This window comes from Lissotriton vulgaris, chromosome 1_1 (assembly GCF_964263255.1).
Source record: "Lissotriton vulgaris chromosome 1_1, aLisVul1.2, whole genome shotgun sequence".
In the NCBI taxonomy this organism is placed as follows: Eukaryota; Metazoa; Chordata; class Amphibia; order Caudata; family Salamandridae; genus Lissotriton; species Lissotriton vulgaris.
In genome coordinates, this window is record NC_141685.1 from 998,736,210 (window position 1) to 998,755,197 (window position 18,988).

The 18,988-nt window shown below is 45.5% G+C and overlaps 1 protein-coding gene across 4 annotated transcripts in view; it reads right to left on the reverse strand.

Moving 5' to 3' along the window:
• Positions 1-18,988, reverse strand: part of PKN1 (protein kinase N1) — an 815,639-nt gene that overhangs the window by 554,843 nt on the left and 241,808 nt on the right. Inside the window, exon 1 of one of the 4 annotated variants that reach the window (XM_086961049.1) lies at positions 16,750-16,925. The exons of 2 other annotated variants lie outside the window; for them this stretch is intronic. In XM_086961049.1, coding sequence (XP_086817175.1) covers positions 16,750-16,788 — 39 coding nt within the window. In that variant the 5' untranslated portion in view covers positions 16,789-16,925. Of the gene's footprint in view, positions 1-16,749; positions 16,926-18,988 lie in introns of those variants that run through there. One more of the 4 variants, XM_086961056.1, reaches the window with a different exon arrangement.

Below are 18,988 nucleotides of genomic sequence, written 5' to 3' on the forward strand. Positions count from 1 at the left end.
CTGCAAGTCACAGATTACCGACTAACGGCTCGCTTTGTTACATTCCTGACTCATGCAGCAAAGAAACTCAATGCTCATTCGGCAGTACCTCCTTAGTCCACTCACTGGAAGATCAAAGCCAATCTAATTCGGCTATCGGACATCCAACTCGCCAATCCCTTACAGCTCGTTGTTTCACAACTCCCTGTCGAACTTTTATGTAAAAATTTTACATCGGAGTGCCTTGATTTTATGACCTAGCAGAAAATTTTGAAGTTTCACAAGGCATGGTATTTCTGTGAGTTACTGCACTATCGTTTTAATGTCCTTTGTATGCAATGGATTTTAATACCTGCACATTTATCAATAAATAAAATACAATTTTAAAAACAGTTCATGCTACCATGGGCCATGTAGAGAGGCTCTAAATATCTTGAGGCACAGATCCAGGGCAAATCCATTGGAAACACCCAATAGACTAAGCTGTTTGTCTGTAAGCTTGTTCCATTGGGACTGCCTTCCATTCGCTTCTCCCAATCAACATCATAAATGTCTGTTTGTTGACCCATTTTGGTTGGCCTTTTTTCAAACTGAAAATATAATATCCATATGATACAGTATTTTTAAACTTTAAAAGGTATGTGGTCTCTTAGGCAGATAATGAGCAGTTGTCCTAAGAATCAGTTTGTCCCAACAGAAAACAATATAAAGGCAGCACTCAGCAGCCACCATACCGCAACCCAAAGACACCTCTGAGAGCAACATAGTTAAAGGGAAATTAACGTTATTTTTAACGCAGTATTGTTTATTTCTGTATTGCCACTGGTATGGCCTCATAGTGCTTTCAGATTTGGACTTTGAGGTCAAAGATGTTCAAGGCATGGAACTGATGGGTTTTTCATTCAATGGTCACAGGGGAGCTCTCTATTCGGGCCTGCTTTGTTATAGACCCCCTGGCAGTGCCACGACAGTCTCGCATGAACTGGTGGATCTCATCTATGATCTTTCTAATTCTCATGCTAGGCTCGTGATTTTAAGGGACTTTAATTTTTGGTTGAATGGGCCCCTTGACTCAGACTATAAAGAGCTGTGCCAAGCCTGCAGTAACATTCATCTTCAGCAGCTGGTGCTTTCTCCCACACATTCGAAGGGCCATATCCTAGATCTTATTTTTGCGGATGCAACATGGATTAAGGTCAAGAATGTAACTGTACAATGCTGGACCGATCATGCCCTCATTCAGTTTTCGCTGCAATTCCCCAATGACCCTCATACTGATAATAGTTCAGCTAACACTTGTCTCAGTCGGCAGTGGACTAAGTTTCTGGAACGTCCTACATTACCTAGTCTGGTTACTAGTGGATTTACTCTGGATAAGGGTGTGGAAGACAACTATCGGAGTCTTTGTTCGCAGATAACCGATTCCTTAGGTAAAATTATTCCTTTAAGGAAAGTGAAGGATAGATCTAAACGTTCTGGTCCCTGGTATTCCAAGGAATTATGCCAGCTGAAATTATGCTGTAGACAAGCTGAAAGAACCTGGAGGAAGCACTATACTGAGTCGGATAAAACTCATCTAAAGCAGTCGCTCCAGGTCTACAAAGCACAGATCAAAAGCGCCAAAGCTAAGTACTTAGAGGAAATGTTACTTCAGCCGGCTAATAAGTCCCAAACCCTTTTTAAAATTGTTAACAATCTTTCTAACCCTGCCTGTGCCATTAATTGTATCCCAGCCTCACAGGCACTATGTGATTCTCTGGCTTCTACTTTTGAGGACAAGATCACTTCCATTTTAACTGGACTTTCTGCACCAAGTGTTCTCAACAATCAGGCTACTGCAGGGCCATCACCTGCACGGACTCCATCTGTTAGAGGGGAACGTACTGTGCTGTCTAGTTTTACTCCCCCTTCATACGAGGATTTTTGAACTATGGCTAACAGTGTGTCATCTAGCTCCCCGCTTGATCCGCTACCCCACAAGTTTTGGAAGTTGTTTCAGACTGAGCTTTTCCCTCTTTTATACTCGATCTGCTGCCAGTCTCTAAGAACTGCCACTGTTCCTGAAAGCTGGAAACTGGCAGTGGTATCGCCACTTTTAAAAAAAAAAAACACTCTGGACCCTCTCTGCCCTGCGAACTATAGACCCATTTCTTTACTGCCTTTCTCAATCAAAATTCTGGAAAAATTTGTAACTAAGTCTCTCTCCTACTTCATTTAGGAGAATGCCTGCCTAGATGTGGCCCAGTTCGGTTTTCGACCAGCACATGGTACAGAATTGGCGCTGGTAGTTGTTCTGGATGACCTACGTTTGCGAGTAGAAAGTGGTCGAGCGGCATTTTTGGTTCAGCTCGACATGTCGGCCGCGTTCGACACCGTGAACCATTCTATACTTATCAGGAGACTGGAGGACAGTGGGGTGGTTGGTACAGTTCGGGACTGGTTAGTCTCCTACCTCCATAACAGACACCAAGTAGTGACTCTGCCCCCTTTCATGTCTGATAATAGAATGGTAGGTCAAGGTGTCCCTCAGGGCTCAGTGATCAGCCCCATCTTGTTTAATCTATACCTCTGCCCCCTGCTCAAGTTGATTAAATCTTTTGGTATCATGGTAATAAACTACGCGGATGACACGCAACTTATTTTCTCTCTTGAGGGTAAGGATGCTGTCTCTACAGAGACCTTCCACTGCTGCATGTTGGCCAGGGCGGGCTGGCGGAGGGAAAATTCCCTCCAGTTTAATGGATATAAGACAGAGGTCTTATACTGTTCACTAGATAAAATCCTGTGCCCTCTGCCCGACGATTTCTGGCCCTCTACCACTAAGGACACTGTTGAGTCAGCTGGCTCTGCTCGCAATCTGGGTGTCATTTTTGGTCCCCATCTACAATTGGATGCTCATGTAAATAAGACTATTGGCACCTGCATGATGCTACTAAGAATGCTGCGTAAAATTCTCCCCATGTTACCTTTGCTGGCGAGACCTGAGGTAGTGCGCAGTATCATACTCAGTAGGTTAGACTACTGTAACGCACTACTTCTAGGAGGCCCTAGCTCTTTGATAAAACAACTGCAGCGGATCCAGAATATGGCAGCCAAGCTGGCTCTTTCACGTGCGCATTCTGCATCGTCATCTTTGGCACTTAAAGACCTTCATTGGCTGCCTATACATCAGTGGATCTGCTTCAAGGCTTCCTGCATTGTCTTTAGAGCACTTCATGGATTGGGACCCAATGCTCTTCAGAACAAATTCAAATGGTACTCTGCAGCTAGGCCCTTATGTTCCTCTTCTGCCTTATTGGTTGGGGTCCCTCGCATTCAGAGGATGCGAATGAGTGGTCGTTCCTTCAGCTTTACTGCCGCTAAATTTTGGAATGCTCTCCCACTCTCTTTAAGGAAGCTGAACGAATTGCCTCATTTCAAAAAGGGTCTGAAGGCTCACCTCTTTCCTAGGGCTGTTAGATCTTCCTCTGCTTGTGTTGCGATTTTGGAGTCAAAGCGCCAGGATACCCTTTGGGTGGCAGTACGCGCTATATAAGTATGCTATACATACATACATACATACCTTCATGCTCCAGCCTCAATATGCTGTCACAGACTAGAGTCTGTTTTATGTTTGAGTGGTAGAGTCAACAGAGTGGTGGGAGTACTGGTCGGAGGAGAGGGTATGTTTAGAGTAGTGTGAGATACCAGAGGTTTTATCAATTAGGGTGCATGCCATGTTCATGTGCATGTGCATTATCATGACTGGACAACCAAATGTAGCTCCGCTGAGAATGTACTTTCATGCATGTTGTTTATTTTTTTTGTGTGCTGTTGTGAGCTTGTTGATCTCCAACTATATGGAATACCTGAGCTGCGCTGGCTGGCTTTGAATTATATTGTCTGACATGTTGTGGTGAGCGCAATTTGTTCATACAAATACAATCAATTTGCTCAAAGAGCACCAAAGAAGACCCTATTTTGAATTCAAATTACTAGCTAGTAGTTAGCCCCCTTTATAGATTGGCCTAAAGATCTTTTCAAAATCGTTAGCAGTCCATAAAAAAAAGTCAAAAATTACCTCCCAAAGGTCTCTCTCAGGATATTTTAACCACATCACCTTTGGCAGTATCCTGACTTCCTTAGGTGCACACATTACCTTCACTGGACGCAAACATGTGTATCCCCGTTTAATTCCACAGGCTGAAGAAGGCTTGACGTGCAGCTTTTGCTTCTTCGGGGGTAATGGGTTACTGATTTAATGATTTCTGAAGTAAACTCCTATGCCATCATTTGGGAGTCTGTAGACAAGACTTGAAACGGTAGTAGAGTAACCCCTTCTTTAGAGAAGGTGAGAATTTGCCTGCCACACCCCAAGATAGGGAAATGACAATCGACTGATCCACAGGGGCGTATATGAAATCTACCTCCTGAGGCCATCAGAAAGAAAGCCTCTCTCTCTCTCTAACTGGGCTCCATTGGACACTTCTTGGATGCTACATCCAGGCCCTCATGTTATGGCTGATCTCAGGGTCCACGTGATACAAGGGCCCTTGCTTACTAGAGTTTGACCTTTATTGAACACCCCACCCTCAGTAGCCTAGCAAAGGTGCCATGAGCCTTAATGCAATCAAGTAAATCTGCCTCCTATCCTCTGTTTTGGAAGTAAAAAAGCTGTTCTAATTAATTACATGCCTGGGCAACAGTGACACCGTAAATGCTGAACTATTAAAAAGCTACACCCCTGCTTATCTTGTCTACTTTTAAACAAAGACCTACTTGTTCCAAAAGCTATTGCTTAGAATGAATATGGAGTCTTACATAGTGTCACACTGAATCTGGGTTCCAACATGGGCACAACCTCCTAGAGTAAGCAAATATGTTAACTGAGTGTACCTAGGGGAAGCAGCTGCCGCCCCAGAATTTCCCTTTGGGACAACTAGCAGCGCCCCTGCTACCTTTGGTTTTAATGAACATGTGGTCAGTGGCAGAACCAGAAAGTAAACACCTGCAAGACATTTTTGCTCTGTTATTTGTCACTACCTGCAGTCCCCTTTATTTGTTTAATTAAAAGGTTTTATATATCGCTAACTGGACCCTAGAGTATCAGAGCGCTTTACAGGATAAGTTATAAGTTACCAAAAAAACAGATCAACAAATGGCAATTTGATAACATAGGAAGCGGCATTTGAATCTAACGAGTGGATAAGGATAAAGCATACTTCAAAGATAATGTAAAGAGAATGAGGACTGTTGAATAAGTAGATAGAGAAGGGTTGAATAGTTAGATTGTGGACAAAAGGAGGAGAGATATTGTAGGAAAGGTAGTAGGAAGAAGTGAGTGGACGTGACGCAAGGATTAAATGGACAGAGAGTTCATAAAACGTAATGACCCCAATATTTGTTGAGAAGAAGCAGCTTGAGGTTTTTTTTAATAGGCGGTAAGAAGGGTTGCAACGCAGATCTTTGGAAAGGGCATTCCAAATAGAGGGCGCATTACCAGAGAATGAACGAGATTGCGTCTTTTTATTTTTGAGCTGAGGGGAGATTAGGACAAGGGCGTTAGTACTCCTCAGAGATCTGGTACACCATGCTTTTTGAAGTTTGTCCGAAAGGTACGAAGAGGTGTTTTGGTGAAGGGCTTTGTGGGTGATGCACACAATCTTGTAGGTGGATCTGCCTTCAAATGGAAGCCATTTGAGGTTTTTGAGGACAGGGGAGATGTGATCATGTCGCTTACAGTCAGAGATAAGCCTGGCCGCCAGGTTGAGACCAGATTTAATTGGGGCAAGTTGGACTTTGGGGGAGCCAGCAAGGATGGTGTTGCCATAGTCAATTCTGGAAAGGACAAGTGATTGTACAACGGATTTGAAGTCGTCAGCTGGAATAAAGGGTTTCATTTTTTTGAGGTGCTGTCGAGTGAAGAGAGCACTTTTAGCCGTGTTTTTTATATGAGGGGTGAGATTGAGATTCTGATCGATGCTAATGCCGAGGGATTTGACAGAGTTTGATGTGGTGAGAGAGTAGTTGAGTGCTTTGATATCAGTAATCCAGTGTTGGATAGGCAGTGAGTTTTTTCTTGGGAGTGAAAAAGGATGATTTCAGTTTTTTGGGGGTTGAGTTTGAGGAGGTTAAGGTGAAACCAGGCTTGGATTTTAGTCAGGGCATCGTTGAGATGTAAGATGTCATTGTGAGATTTGATTTTATAATAATGTTGAGTATCGTCGGCATAAAGGTGGTAACTGATTTAAGCTTGTTTAAGAATAAGGGGGAGGGATTCCATTAAGCGGTTGAAAAGAGTTGGGGAGAGGATAGAGCCTTGTAGGACGCCCAGTGAGATAGGTTGAGGTTCGGAGAGGCAGCCGCTAAGTTTAATTTGTTGAGTTCTATTTTGGAGATAGAAGGTGAACCACTTGAGGACATTGCCGTCAAAACCGAAGCGGTCCATGAGAGTCTTGAGTAAGGTGGCATGATTAACAGTATCAAAGGCCGCAGAAAGGTCAAGGCGGATGAGATGGGAGGATTCGCCTTTATCCAAAGAGCGATGAATGTCGTCAGTAATGTTGAGCATTGCAGTTTCCGTGCTGCGTCCCTTTCTAGAACCTGATTGGGAAACGTCAAAAAGCTTGAATGTTTCAATGTGATTATCCAGTTGTGTCAGGGCGCATTTTTCAAGGGCTTTGGAAAGGAAAGGAAGGTTAGAGATAGAGCGCAGATTGTTTAAGTCGTTAGGGTCAGCTGCCGTGTTTTTGAGGATGAGGGTGATTTGGCCTGTAGCAAAGGAAGAGTTGATAATGTTGGTCCCTAGTGGGGCAATGATGTGCTTAAGTTCCTGAACCAAATGTGCGGGAAGAGGATCTTTGGTATGAGAGGATGGTTTGAGTTTGGTGATGATGTTGAGAACAGCGCATTCTGATATCGGATGAAATTCACTCTAGGATGCGTTGTTTTTTAGCTGGGGGTCAGTAGAGTTAGTATAATACTGGGGGAGAGAGCGTAGGGGTTGAGGGGGAACAGGTGGAGGGAAGGAAGTGGCAGACGGTATAGTTGGAATGCTAAGGAGGAGGGTTTGGCTGAGTGGAGTCGGGATGGGGGAGAAAGATTGCTCAATCTTGTTGACTATCAGAAAATAAACTAGCAATTTCTTCACACCTCTCAACAATGGCTAGTAATTTTGGAGGACCTGAGGTGGTTTGTTTTTTGACATTGTTAAAAAGTTCTCTGGGACGATTTCTAGCCTGGTCAAGTTGGTAACGAAGGAAGGAGGCTTTTTCATTGAAGATGTGCTTTCTGTAGTTGTCCCTGGCATTTCTGAGGAGTACCAAATTAGAAAAGGAAGGTTGGTTCCTCCAAATGCGTTCAGACTGCCTGAGGGCACGTCTCTCATTATTTAAGTCAGAGTTGAACCAGGATTTGGGCAGGATGTTTTTTGTGGTTTTAATTGAGTTGGGGCAAGTCAGTCAAGGGCTTCAAGGATAGAATTATTGTAATGCTCGGTTAGGTTGCTGGTGCTATGGGCGGGGGGGGGGGAGTAGTAATTGAGTTTTAATAGAAGACTCAAACTCGCCAGGGGGAATGAGGTGAGGGTTTCGGGTTTGTTTCATTTGCTTGTTATGGCTGGTGGTAAGAGGAGTAATAGAGCTGTTCATGGTGAAGAGGATGAGGTGGTGATCAGACCAGTCAACGGGTATGATCTTGGAAAGAGAAGCCAGATCCTTCCTGGAGATAATAGCATCAAGGGTGGCACCCTTAGTGTGAGTTGGGGATTGGAAGAGTTGAGTCAAGTCGCTAATGTCCATAGTATCCTTGATGAGGTTAGCTAGAGGGTCATTATTTTTATTCCAGTGGATATTATAATCCCCTAGGAAGAGATTTCTGGAGTTGGAGAGTGATGCTTTAATAATAAGGACAGATATCTCCTCGACAAAGGTGGGAGAATTGCCAAGGGGGTGGTAGATGGTATGCAGGCGGATAGTGGGGGACCCGGTACAGAGGTATTTGAAAGTGGAAGGGTCCTGCTGAAGGACCTGCGCAAGTTTCATTTCATCTTTAAAAATTAGAGCAAGGCCGCCTCCTATTTTATTGATTCTATCTTTCCTGAGGATGGAGTGTATCCTGGTGGAATAAGCATATCGAGGATAGAAGCGGAATGGGAGTTGAGCCATGTTTCAGTTAAGAATGCAATGTTGATGCTTTCGCTGAGAATGGTTTCAGCGATTTCCATAGTGTGGCCAGAGGCAGATCGGCAGTTAATCAGCATGCAGCTGAGGGAAAAGTGTCAGTGTATTTAATGGAGGGACATGGGAGGATAGAAGTTAGTTGTTGTGGGGGCCTGGGTGACGATGGGTAAAGGGGGAACCTGCTCATTCCCATGAGTACTGGGATGGCTGAGAGAGGGGAAGGGGGGTTCGCAGAAGAGGTGTAGATGGGGCGGGTTTTATAGGGATCAGTGAGGTCACAGGGTAGGATGGCTAAGGATGGGGTGAGGGCGGGATCGCAGAAGAGGTGGGGAGGGTTTTATAGGGATCGGTGTGGTCACGGGGAGTCGGATGGCTATGGATGGGGGAGGGCCAAGTGGGCTAAAACTGTCGGTCGTTGGGGGGGAACCGGGGAGGTCGTATCAACGAAACTCCCAAGGTCACTGGGCTAGAAGCATGGGGAGGAGGCAAGTTCGACGTTAAGGTGCAGGAGGGGAATACTTTCATATGTTCAAGGGGGCCTGGTGGTGGAGGGTTTTTCCGATGGAGGGGTGGGCCTGGTGGGGGAGGGTTGTTCCGATGGAGGGGTGGACTGAGCGGAGTATTAGTGTTAGAAAACCTAGTAGGTGAGTTGTTGGAGGGGGAAAAAGGTCTTTGGACGTGAGGTGTCAGGAAATTTTGCAAAGGGACTGTGGGGTAGGTGTGATCCGGAGAGTAGTTCATGGAGAGGAGAGAGAGAGGTCGTTTCTGAGGGAGAAGAGTTCTAAAACAAGGGTCGAAAGGTGTAGATCAATATTAAGGAGTGTCTGCGTAAGAAGTGAGGAATGAAGGTGATCTATTGGATTAAAGGGGTGAGGTGAGGAGTCACTATAGTCTCGGTGAAGGTGACTGGGATGTGAGAGAGGGGGGGGAACATGGAGGGGGGAGGAGAAGGGAGTTACAGTGGGAGGGAGGATTCAGAGAGGGGGGAGAGAAGTAGGTATTCTAGGGTTCTTATTGAGTGGGAAGGGGTGAGAGGAATTCAGGATAGTTGAGGCGTTGGATTTGGGAGTGTGGTTTTGGAGATGGGGAGGAGGGATAACAGAAGAAGGTATAATGGGGATTGCAGGAACCTTAGTGGGAGCATAGGTAGGTTTTAGCCGGGGAGGAAGGGTGAGCCATTGGGGGAGTATGTGGAGGAGTTACACTGGGAGGGGGTGGATTAAAAGCAACTGGGGGCAATTTAGTATGGAAGCAAGGAGTTGAGGGGAGGGGAGTGGAGTAGATTGTCGATCACTGGAAGGAGAGGATAGAGGAGGGTAGTTTTGGGAGGCTGCGAGAGTTGAAGGTGAGTCACAAATGGTAGTTGTAGGAGAGGAAGTCAGGGGGAGAACATGGGGAGTAGGGCATACAATATTGACTATAGAATTAGGAGTTATTGGGGATGCGTGAGTAAGGGTCCGAGGAAGAGGCGTTTCAGATAGGCTTGAAGAGTCAGGGAGAAGGTGAAGAGGGGTAAAGGAGTGAAGGGGCATGGGAGAAGAGGGGGGTGGGGAAGTTTGCAGAACAAGAGTAGAAAAACGGGGGAGGGTATGGGCGGCATAGGGAGGAGAGGGAGAGTCAGTAGGGGCGGATGGTAGAGAGGAAGTTGTTGGTTGGGAATGGGAGGTGGGGTTGCCATCAATGGTAAAGTATTCAGAACTATCGGAGTCGATAGTGATTGGATATGGACATCAATGTAAGGGGTAGTGGTAGGTGAATCAGGGAGAGGAGATAAGGGGACTTGAGAAAGCGGGGATAGTAAGGTATCTAGGTGATGAGGGGACGGAAGGTAAGAGTTTAGAGTATGAGTGAGATTAAGGGATAGTGCGCTGAAGTGGTGTTCGAAAACATAGGTGTTTTTCCGAATCTTGAATGAGTATGTTTCCAGATTTGAATATAGAGATTTCTATTTCACCAGGAAAAGGGGAGGAGGGAGTGGTGGAGAGGTTCAGACCATAAGGGATTTTGCAGGAATTAGTGATAGGGAGGTGTCGGAGAAATATGCTTTTCCATTTGGATGGGCATTTGGTGAAGAAGATGTAGTTTGTAATTATGGAGGAGGTAAGGCTATAGTAGTTGGCAAATAGAGTTTCTCGATGAAGAGTAAGGAGATTGTGTTTAAACTTTTTCTTACCATGTTTGGAGAGATGTGTGGGGTAAAGGATGGACCAAGAGTTAGGGCCAAGTTTGGAGATAGGTGATTCTAACATCTTGGGAGAAAGTGAGAGGGGAGGCATGATGAATCAGCTGGGTAGGAGTGAAGGATGGGAAGAGTAGGAGAGGGGGGATGTAGGGAGGCGCGAGGTGGTGAGGAGGGTAGGGGCAGGGTAGTTGAAAAGGTTCCGCAGCACAGTGAGGTAATAGTAAAACGAGAGTAGACACAAATAAGATAAATAAGATAAATAATATAAACCATTAATACAGTAAAAAACAAGAATATATAGTGCGGACAAACGAAAGTGAAAGTAGAGTTGAGTAGAGTTGAGAGTAAAGTAGAGGTTAGGCATAGCACTTACATTATAATATTTGAGGTAGAACAATCAAAAGTGCAACAAAAGGAGGAGCAACGTAATCATAAAGAGTATAGCATAGATTAAATCACACAAAAAGTAAGATAAAATGATATGAGTCCCATAGGCCTAAGAAATTGGGGTTGAGTACCATAAATCACACAATTTGAGATAAAATAAAATAACATTAGTCACACAGAATATGCATACATATATAAGCAAAAGAAATATTGGCAATTCCAGGTGCAAGAGGCACGAAATAAAAACACTTCGGCTATGATACGAAGATTAAATTCACTGGCAGTTAAAATTAATTTAAAATAAGTAAAATAGGGTGTGTTAATTATAATGAGTTTCCGTATAGATGGTGAATTTAGGAGCACAAGGCGTAATATTAAGAAAGTAACTAGTAGTCAATCAGGTTACTTTAGTCAGTGTTGGAAATATGTACCAGTCAGGCAGGGAACTAGTAGTGAGGAAGAACTCTAGGGGAGATATATTAAGAAAGTAACCAGTGGCCAATCAGGTTATTTTACTCAGTGTTGGTAAAGTGTGCCAGTCAAGCAGGACTAGTAGTGAGGAAGAAAAGTCTAGGGGGATGCAGAGAATGAATAAAATGACTGTGTTCAAAGATAAAGGTACAGGCTAGTTAATATATTCAAAGAGATAGTTAAGAGTAGGGAGGGGAGAATGTCCTTGTAAGATGGCCGCCAGTGTAGAGCAATGAGGAGAGTCCTATTTTTATTTTAATGCCACGTGGAGCTACAACAACAACATCCGAGGGGTGTCAGGGGGACAAAATGGAGACTCGACATAACCCACGGTGAACATAGTGGAACAAAATGGACGTCCAGAATGGGCTCTAACACCATCCCATGGTTCAGCCAAAGTGAAAGACAACATCATAAAAAGAATGATTCCATATGGTGGGGAGAATACAAATTAACAGTTAAATCAGAGACAAGCAAGTTTCAAATAAATATCGAACAGAGTCAGGCTACCGGGTCTCACCATCAGTCAATGACCCCTTCCCCAAGGCAAGGCACAGCGCAGGTGTTGGTAGCGGAGGAGCCCCTGAGAACTAGACAAGCGCTGGGCTACTCAGTTGCCTCAAATAGAACAGGCACTCTGTGTATAAGGGATCAAACCGCCTCGAGACCGCCTCCGTGTCCCGGTGCTGCCGGTTGTAGTAAAATAGAAAAGACCGTGCCGTTTCATCTGGGCATTAGTTTATGCAGGGCAGAAAGTGTCAGTGAGTCACCATTAAGTAGAGCAGGGGCAAGAGCAACCGAATCTCACCTAGGTCACAAAAACGAAACTGGGGGCTTCGGTTGAGAGAGGAGGCGGCTGTAAGATCAGCCGGTCCGTTCCACTCACAAGCATCAAAGGGAGACAGCATACAAGTGGGTTTCTGGCCTCCGTTTCCCACCGCGGGGGACACCATAATCCGAAAAATGGCCACAGGACAGCCCATCTAGGCGCCCAGGACAGCGGCCCTCAGTGGCCAAGGAGTGGGGGGGGCGGAGGGGGGGATCTCTCCAAATCCCCAGCTCAATGTCCCACCAGAAAGATGGAGACAGGAGAGGATGTAAAGGCTTCGAGAGCTGTGATGAAGGGGGCTCACCCTCTGGTCGCCATCAGTCTCACTCTCTGGTCACAAGCCGGTCAGCAGCCCTCCATCTTGGCCGACCGTTAGAGTCAGACCGCTGGATATGGTCGGGCCGGGTGTCGTAGAGGGATCCGCCGGAAAGCTCTGCCTCGACTAGGTCCTCCACCACGAGAACACCAGCAATCGGCGCCACGAGGAGAACCAGGATGGTTGACCCTCCTGTGCTCAACAAAGGAGGGGGTGGGGGGGGGCGTGTCGCTCAGACGCCCAGGCTTCGAGATTCAGAATTCTGTGTCAGCGAGTCGCAATGCAGGGCGCTCACTTCTTGATCGTCCACCACATGGAAAACCGCAAGGACCGTCCGTTTTAATCGTCAGGGCGCAGGTACGGGACAGACGGAGGAGAGAGCAGTCTCACCATCCGCAAAGTGCATCAACGCCGGAGTCAGCATCGGAGTTAAAGCCGCCGCCAATCATCGATGAAGCGGCTCCCCAAACAACGACCAGGCTCCATTCCATCAAGGAGGGGGTCTGTCGAAGAGCCAGGTTTTGAGGTTTCTTGCGAAGATGGGGAGCGATGTTGTCTGTCTGAGGTGGAGCGGAAGGGCGTTCCATGCTTTGGCCGCGAGGAAGGAGAAGGAGCGGCCTCCCAATCTGGTCTTTCTGGTGCGGGGGACTACGGCGTTGGAAAGCCGGGCTGATCGTAGGGTCCTTTGGGGTGCGTGAAATTTGAGTCGGCTGTTCAGGTATGCTGGTCCGGTGCCGTGGAGGGCCTTTGTGTGCGTGGGTGAGCATCTTAAAGGTGATTCTCGCCTCGACGGGGAGCCAGTGGAGTGTGCGCAGGTGCTGGGAGATGTGGCAGTGTTTTGGCAGGTTGAGGAGCAGTCTTGTGGCGGCCATCTTTTGTTGCCTTTCAGTAGCAGAGGAGGCTAATAACGGACTAAAAGCGGAACAAAGGATCAACTGCTATGATTTAAATGTGGTCAACGGGTGTATGATGTCACTACCATTGCCGCAGAAATTTTGGTGAATTGATGCTCATGAGTGTAAGCTGTATTCACCCTTGCCACCCTTAGAAAGTCAACTGCACAAAGGCAGTAATCTGGTTATCCGGGTGCATTGCAATACTATCTTAGGAGCTGAAGCACTGGTGGTAAACAAACAAACCCACCACTAATCACATCCAGTAACTATTGCCTGTACCACAGAAACCCTCACATTGGTCACATGAAATACTTTTGCACACCTCTTCTCTTGAGGGTTCTGAATCCATAGTGCACGGACACTGGAACTAGGGTAATGCTGGAACTAGGGGTACTGCCTGGTCTCCAGACCTGGAGGCAGTTCAGAAAGATAGTGTAAAACAATAAGGACTTTGGATCCGTTTTTTTTTTCAAGAAGCATTAGTTATTTGTTAAAACGAATTGGAAGGTAAATTTAAATAAGGTGAGCCCCTAAAACAACTTTTAACAAACAAATGCACATCTGGTAAATCTAAGCTTATATTATGTGCCATCACAAGACATGGCATTCGCTAACAAAATGTTGTCGCTCCTTTGATCTGGACATACGGATGACGAAAGAAAGAGGCACATTAAAAGCACCAATATAAGAAATAGCTCTCTTTTAAAGTTCAAAAATATGAATAAAAATTAGGTTCATGTGGGTGGGCCTTTTAATTGTGGAATGTGGTGGCAGGCAATTTTCAAAGTAGGTTGAGAAAGCAAACCAATGCGTATTTATTTTACCCTGAGTGCAATCATGGCTAAAACCACTCTGATTTATTAATAGTCTCCTTTAAATAGCTCTTTTTTTAAATAAAACTTGGCACAATGAATTCATATATTTGGGAATACTGCATTATAATAATGCACTCTTGATCCATTCTCTGAAGATGCTAAGGATGATTTTAAAAAGGCTGCCAGTCAACACGCAGAAAACTGTCACACACACCTTGTCACAAGCAAGCTGGACTACAAGAACACCCAATATGCAGAGATAAAAAAAACAACAAAAAAACACCAGAAGAAACTTGGCATTCAGAATTACTATTAACATCCAACACCGTACTCCCATCACACCACACCTGAAGGAGCTCTGATGGCTCCCCATTCACAAACTAGCACAATTCAAACTCCTCATCACACTTTCAAGGCACTACATAACACTGGTCCAGAATACCTCTACAACCTTCCTGACACCTACGCTCATCCGTACTTCTACATGCACAAATCCCACGCATATGGAATACCAGATCGGACGGTCGAGCCTTCTCCTAAATTGCTCCTAAAGCGTGGAACAATCTGCGCTACACACAGGAGACGCCTCCTCACTTCTTGAATTCTGCAAGAAGATGAAGACCGGACTTTAAGTAGTTCCCCTAGGCCGCTGGTGTGCCTAGACTCACACCTGCTCAGTGCCAGGATATCCTCCTGGGCAATGCTTAATCTGAGTCAGTGATTTCCAGTGCTCGGTACCAGTTCTTAATTTCCAGCACCAGCACTTATGACGGTCTGCAACTTGTAGCACTGTTTGCTTAATTTAGAAAAAAGCACAATAGCCATGAATTCAATATTCATTAGAAAGGACAAAAACCTGCTGCCTAAACAGTTTTTATAACATTAGTGGCCAGGAATAATCTAAATTGTTACAATTGTAGAGTGTGATGATTATTAGTTTTCTTGGAACGGTCATGCCCTGGCAGGGGCAAAGTGTGGCACAAGCTGTAGTGACTTCTTGATGAGGGCCCTGGTATTTACTCCCCCCTCCCCCCAATTAAGCTCTGCTCCTGCGCGATAGTATACTCTACAAACATGCATAATGTAACGCTGAACCACAATGTCCCAAAAAAGTCTTAGACTACCACCTCATCGGGTTGTATGTCGGAAGAAGGATTACCTAAACATCGAAATGCCTTAAGACCTAGTCACTAAGACTTTGTGGTTAACAACAAAAGTCTTTACCAAGCCTATGGATTTACCATTAAAAAGTAAGTATTTCACAGGTCAGTATAAAGCCTTACCCACCCAAAAACCTTGACCCACTCTAAACCCTAAAAATACCATTGCCACTCAAAAACCCACACCCACCTTAAACCCTAAAAATACCTTTGCCACCCATACCCGGTCTAACCCCAAAAAATATCTGTGCTCAAAAAACCCATACCCAGCCTAAACTCCAAAAATATCCATGCCACCCAAAAACCCATACCCACCCTAAAACCTAAAAATAATTACCCTAACTACCCAACAACCCATACCCACCCTAAAACTTAAAAATACCCTTTCCACCCCAAAACCCATACAACCCTTAAAATACCCTTACCAACCAAATTCAGTTACCCACCCTAAACCAAAGAAACACCCCACCATAGTGTGTGGGTGTGGGTGTGTGCGTGCGCACCTGCGAGTGTTTTGTATTTACCTGCAAAATACTTACATTTTCGTGCTAAAGGCATATGCGTGGGAAAGACTTTAATTGTGAAGGCATTCGTTGTTAAGACGTTGTCGTTAACACTTCGTGGTTAAAGAATTTCGCTGTTAAAACTTCGTAGCTAAGGAGGTTTCCCATCTCATCTACCTCCTTGCCTCAAGATAATGCTATTTGAGGGTTTTTTTTTATATCACTCTCACTCGTTCAGTGACACCAAGATTTTTTTTTAGAACCTGAACGGCTGAACCCCAATAATTTGAATGAGCTGATGGCGTGGCGACCCACCACAATCAGAAAATCGCTCCAGCACCACTGTCGTACGTAGTAGTATGCGCGTCTAAGCTTCAGAGAGGTTGGACTACAAAGGGCCCGCGTTTATGAACCCCTCTGGTGTAGCGGACCTTAAATAAGCTCGGTGAACTTCTCGTGACATTGGTCTTTGTTGAACACCACAAACTTACCCCGATGGAGATACGAAACCCAGCCCGTTTAGATATCAACGAGTCCACAGTCGCTTCTGACATCCCTGATTCCCCCCCAGGACCCCTGTTCGGCAGATTACAGTTGTGTCCGGATTCTAATTTCAAATCACATCAGTGGTGACGTAGAACTTCTCATCGCCTAACAGGTGCTGTGCAGGCAATCGCACAGCTGGCCCTCTTCCTCCCCAGACATGAACCCTGCCTGGCTCGGGGTATGCGTTTCCTGCAGCACTCCCTCTGTTGCTGGCGTGCACCTCTCACATAGCCCCGTTCTGCATGCGAACTGCACCCCCAGACGGATCCGACGAGTTCTTTAGACACAGCACTTCCTTCTACAGTTAGCTAAAGCCCAGCCAGGCAACACCAGCCCACTCCCGGGAGCCGACAGCAGCACGGCCCCCGGTGACTACGAGAAACGGCCCTATAAGCAGCTGAGGCACCCGAAGTATGATGGCTTCGGCCTGAAAGTGAAAGTTTGCATCATCTGCTGTGCGATCTGAGGCCCGGAAACACAAAGGCCTCCTCGCCGCCTCCACGTACCTCTGTTTCGGAGCTGGCATCAGGCTCGCGGAAAGACATGATGTTGGGGACGTTCACCAGCTGCGTGGCGCGGCTGCCAGTCGGTGCAGCAGCTCCTACGACGACGCTGGACAACACCCCTCCTTCCTGTCCCGCTGCACCCCCGCCCCGCTCACAGTTGCCGCCACCATGTGCGCTCAACCACTTCCTCCTTCCGTTTGCATAGAGGCCTGCTCTGCCTCTGCGCCAAGCTACGGGTCACGGTCTGCGTCCAGCGCCGCGCGAGCCAGCTCCGTGGCCCGACTGTGACAGCGACGCAGGGGGGCACGCAGGGGTCACGTCGCGAGGCTCAGATGTCGAATCATTTATTGCTCGACTTCAGAGAGTACACACCGAACGTATGACACAGTCAGGCCCGGTATACTCTCCCTCGACAAACTCATGTGTGTTCATGTACTACATGACCTGAAGAAAATGTCGTGCTTATTATAGGGGCATTTTGGTATCCTTTCTGCTCGTGTCGAAGGCTTGTGACCAGTTATACCATGCCTTACAACTGCACCTACACTCGGTACAACAATGCAAAAGGCACGGCATTTCAACATCACTTCACAGACCTCAATAGTTACAACACACCCCAGGACTTAATTTGTAACTTTAAGAGATTACGCCACCGCAGCCCACGTGCATCTTTTACTGTACGTTGGAAAACGAGGCAGCATCTGTGAGGCCTGCACAAATAACATGACTACATTTGTCCTTCACTGGGAACCAAACACCCAATTGTAGCGCCTGACTCTCAGAGGGTAGCGTTGCAGAGCAGTCTGAAGCTTACTTAAGGGAGGTGGTGTGGGTTAGTAATCGCCATTTGCAGGTGTGCAAAAATAACACTCAATAATGGATTGTCCAGTCTGTACTTTGCTTATAAAAGTAAGAGTGCATTTATTAAACACACACACTACTCAATACTATGCACCAATTTACAAATATACATGAGCTGATGGAATTAGTTTGTGACATAGCATAACATCTCCACCCCTCCCGCAGGGGGTGGGGTCTAGTACCACTCCCATGTATGCACATCATCTTGCCCCCCCAATGCAATTAGTTGAACATAACTCTTCTCCCCACATACCGCTCTCTACACCTTTTTATTTTAATTTTATTGTAATTTTCTTATTTTTATTTCTCTTTTCACTCTGTAAATATGTGATATATACTTGTCCAAGTCGAATCGCTGGTAAAATGGAATCCTGAGAAAATGTACTATTTGTATATATATATATATATGTGTATAGAGATAACTCTAACCACTAGTATATGTAGTAGACCTTTGTACTCACTACCATTCCTATATGATTCTTAGAGTTTATCCATTTGTATCTCTTCCTTGAGTGACGTTACAACTTGTACATTTGTATTTTTTTCTATTTGTATCTCTTCTCTGTGTGACTTTACAACTTGTACATTAGCAATTTTTTTTCCTGTTTGTATCTTTTATGTAACTCATGTAATCCTAAATCCTTATGTATCGCAACAGGTTCTTTTGTAAAGCGCTCTGACACCTTCGAGTAATGTTCGCGCTATAGAAAATCGCATTAAATAAATAAATAAATATTAAAATCCAAGACACTTTTAAACTACAGCCCGCATGGGCTTGGGACACCACCTAGTTTTCACACCATAACACTCCTAGAATTAGGTGTAAATGTCAGCAAAAAAAAGTAAAATTAGGGCCTTCCAGTTATCTTCCACTGGTCAATTTATGACTTTTGAATGGCTGGGCCCAGGGCTTTAAGTGGGCCAGGTCTGAGCCCCGGCAGTTTTTTAAAGGGGGCCTCGAAACGGGTCTCTATCGGGCTCTGTTTTGTGCCCTGGCACAGGCAGTCCATTTTTTATTTTCCGGACTGCAATGAAAGCAGGCACATCGATGTGCCCGTGATGAGCGTTGTAGAGGAAGGGAAATCCTTTAAAGAGAGTCATTTTCTCTTTGGATTTCCCTTCTCTTTTTGAAATGTCACCAAAGCTTGAAGTGGCAGTTTTTTCAATATTATATACAAGCCATAGTTGCTGCTTATTTATCTTATGCAACTAACAACCATTGACAAAGCCAATAGTTCTGCCTTGTTGTAGGTATGATGTTGCTTGTTGTAGCATTTATCTGGATGCAATGACAGAAACAGCAAAGTACAAGTCGGGCAGCTCACTGTGCTAAACACAGATTTTTAGCTTACGTCTTAAGCCACGCCCTTAATTACAT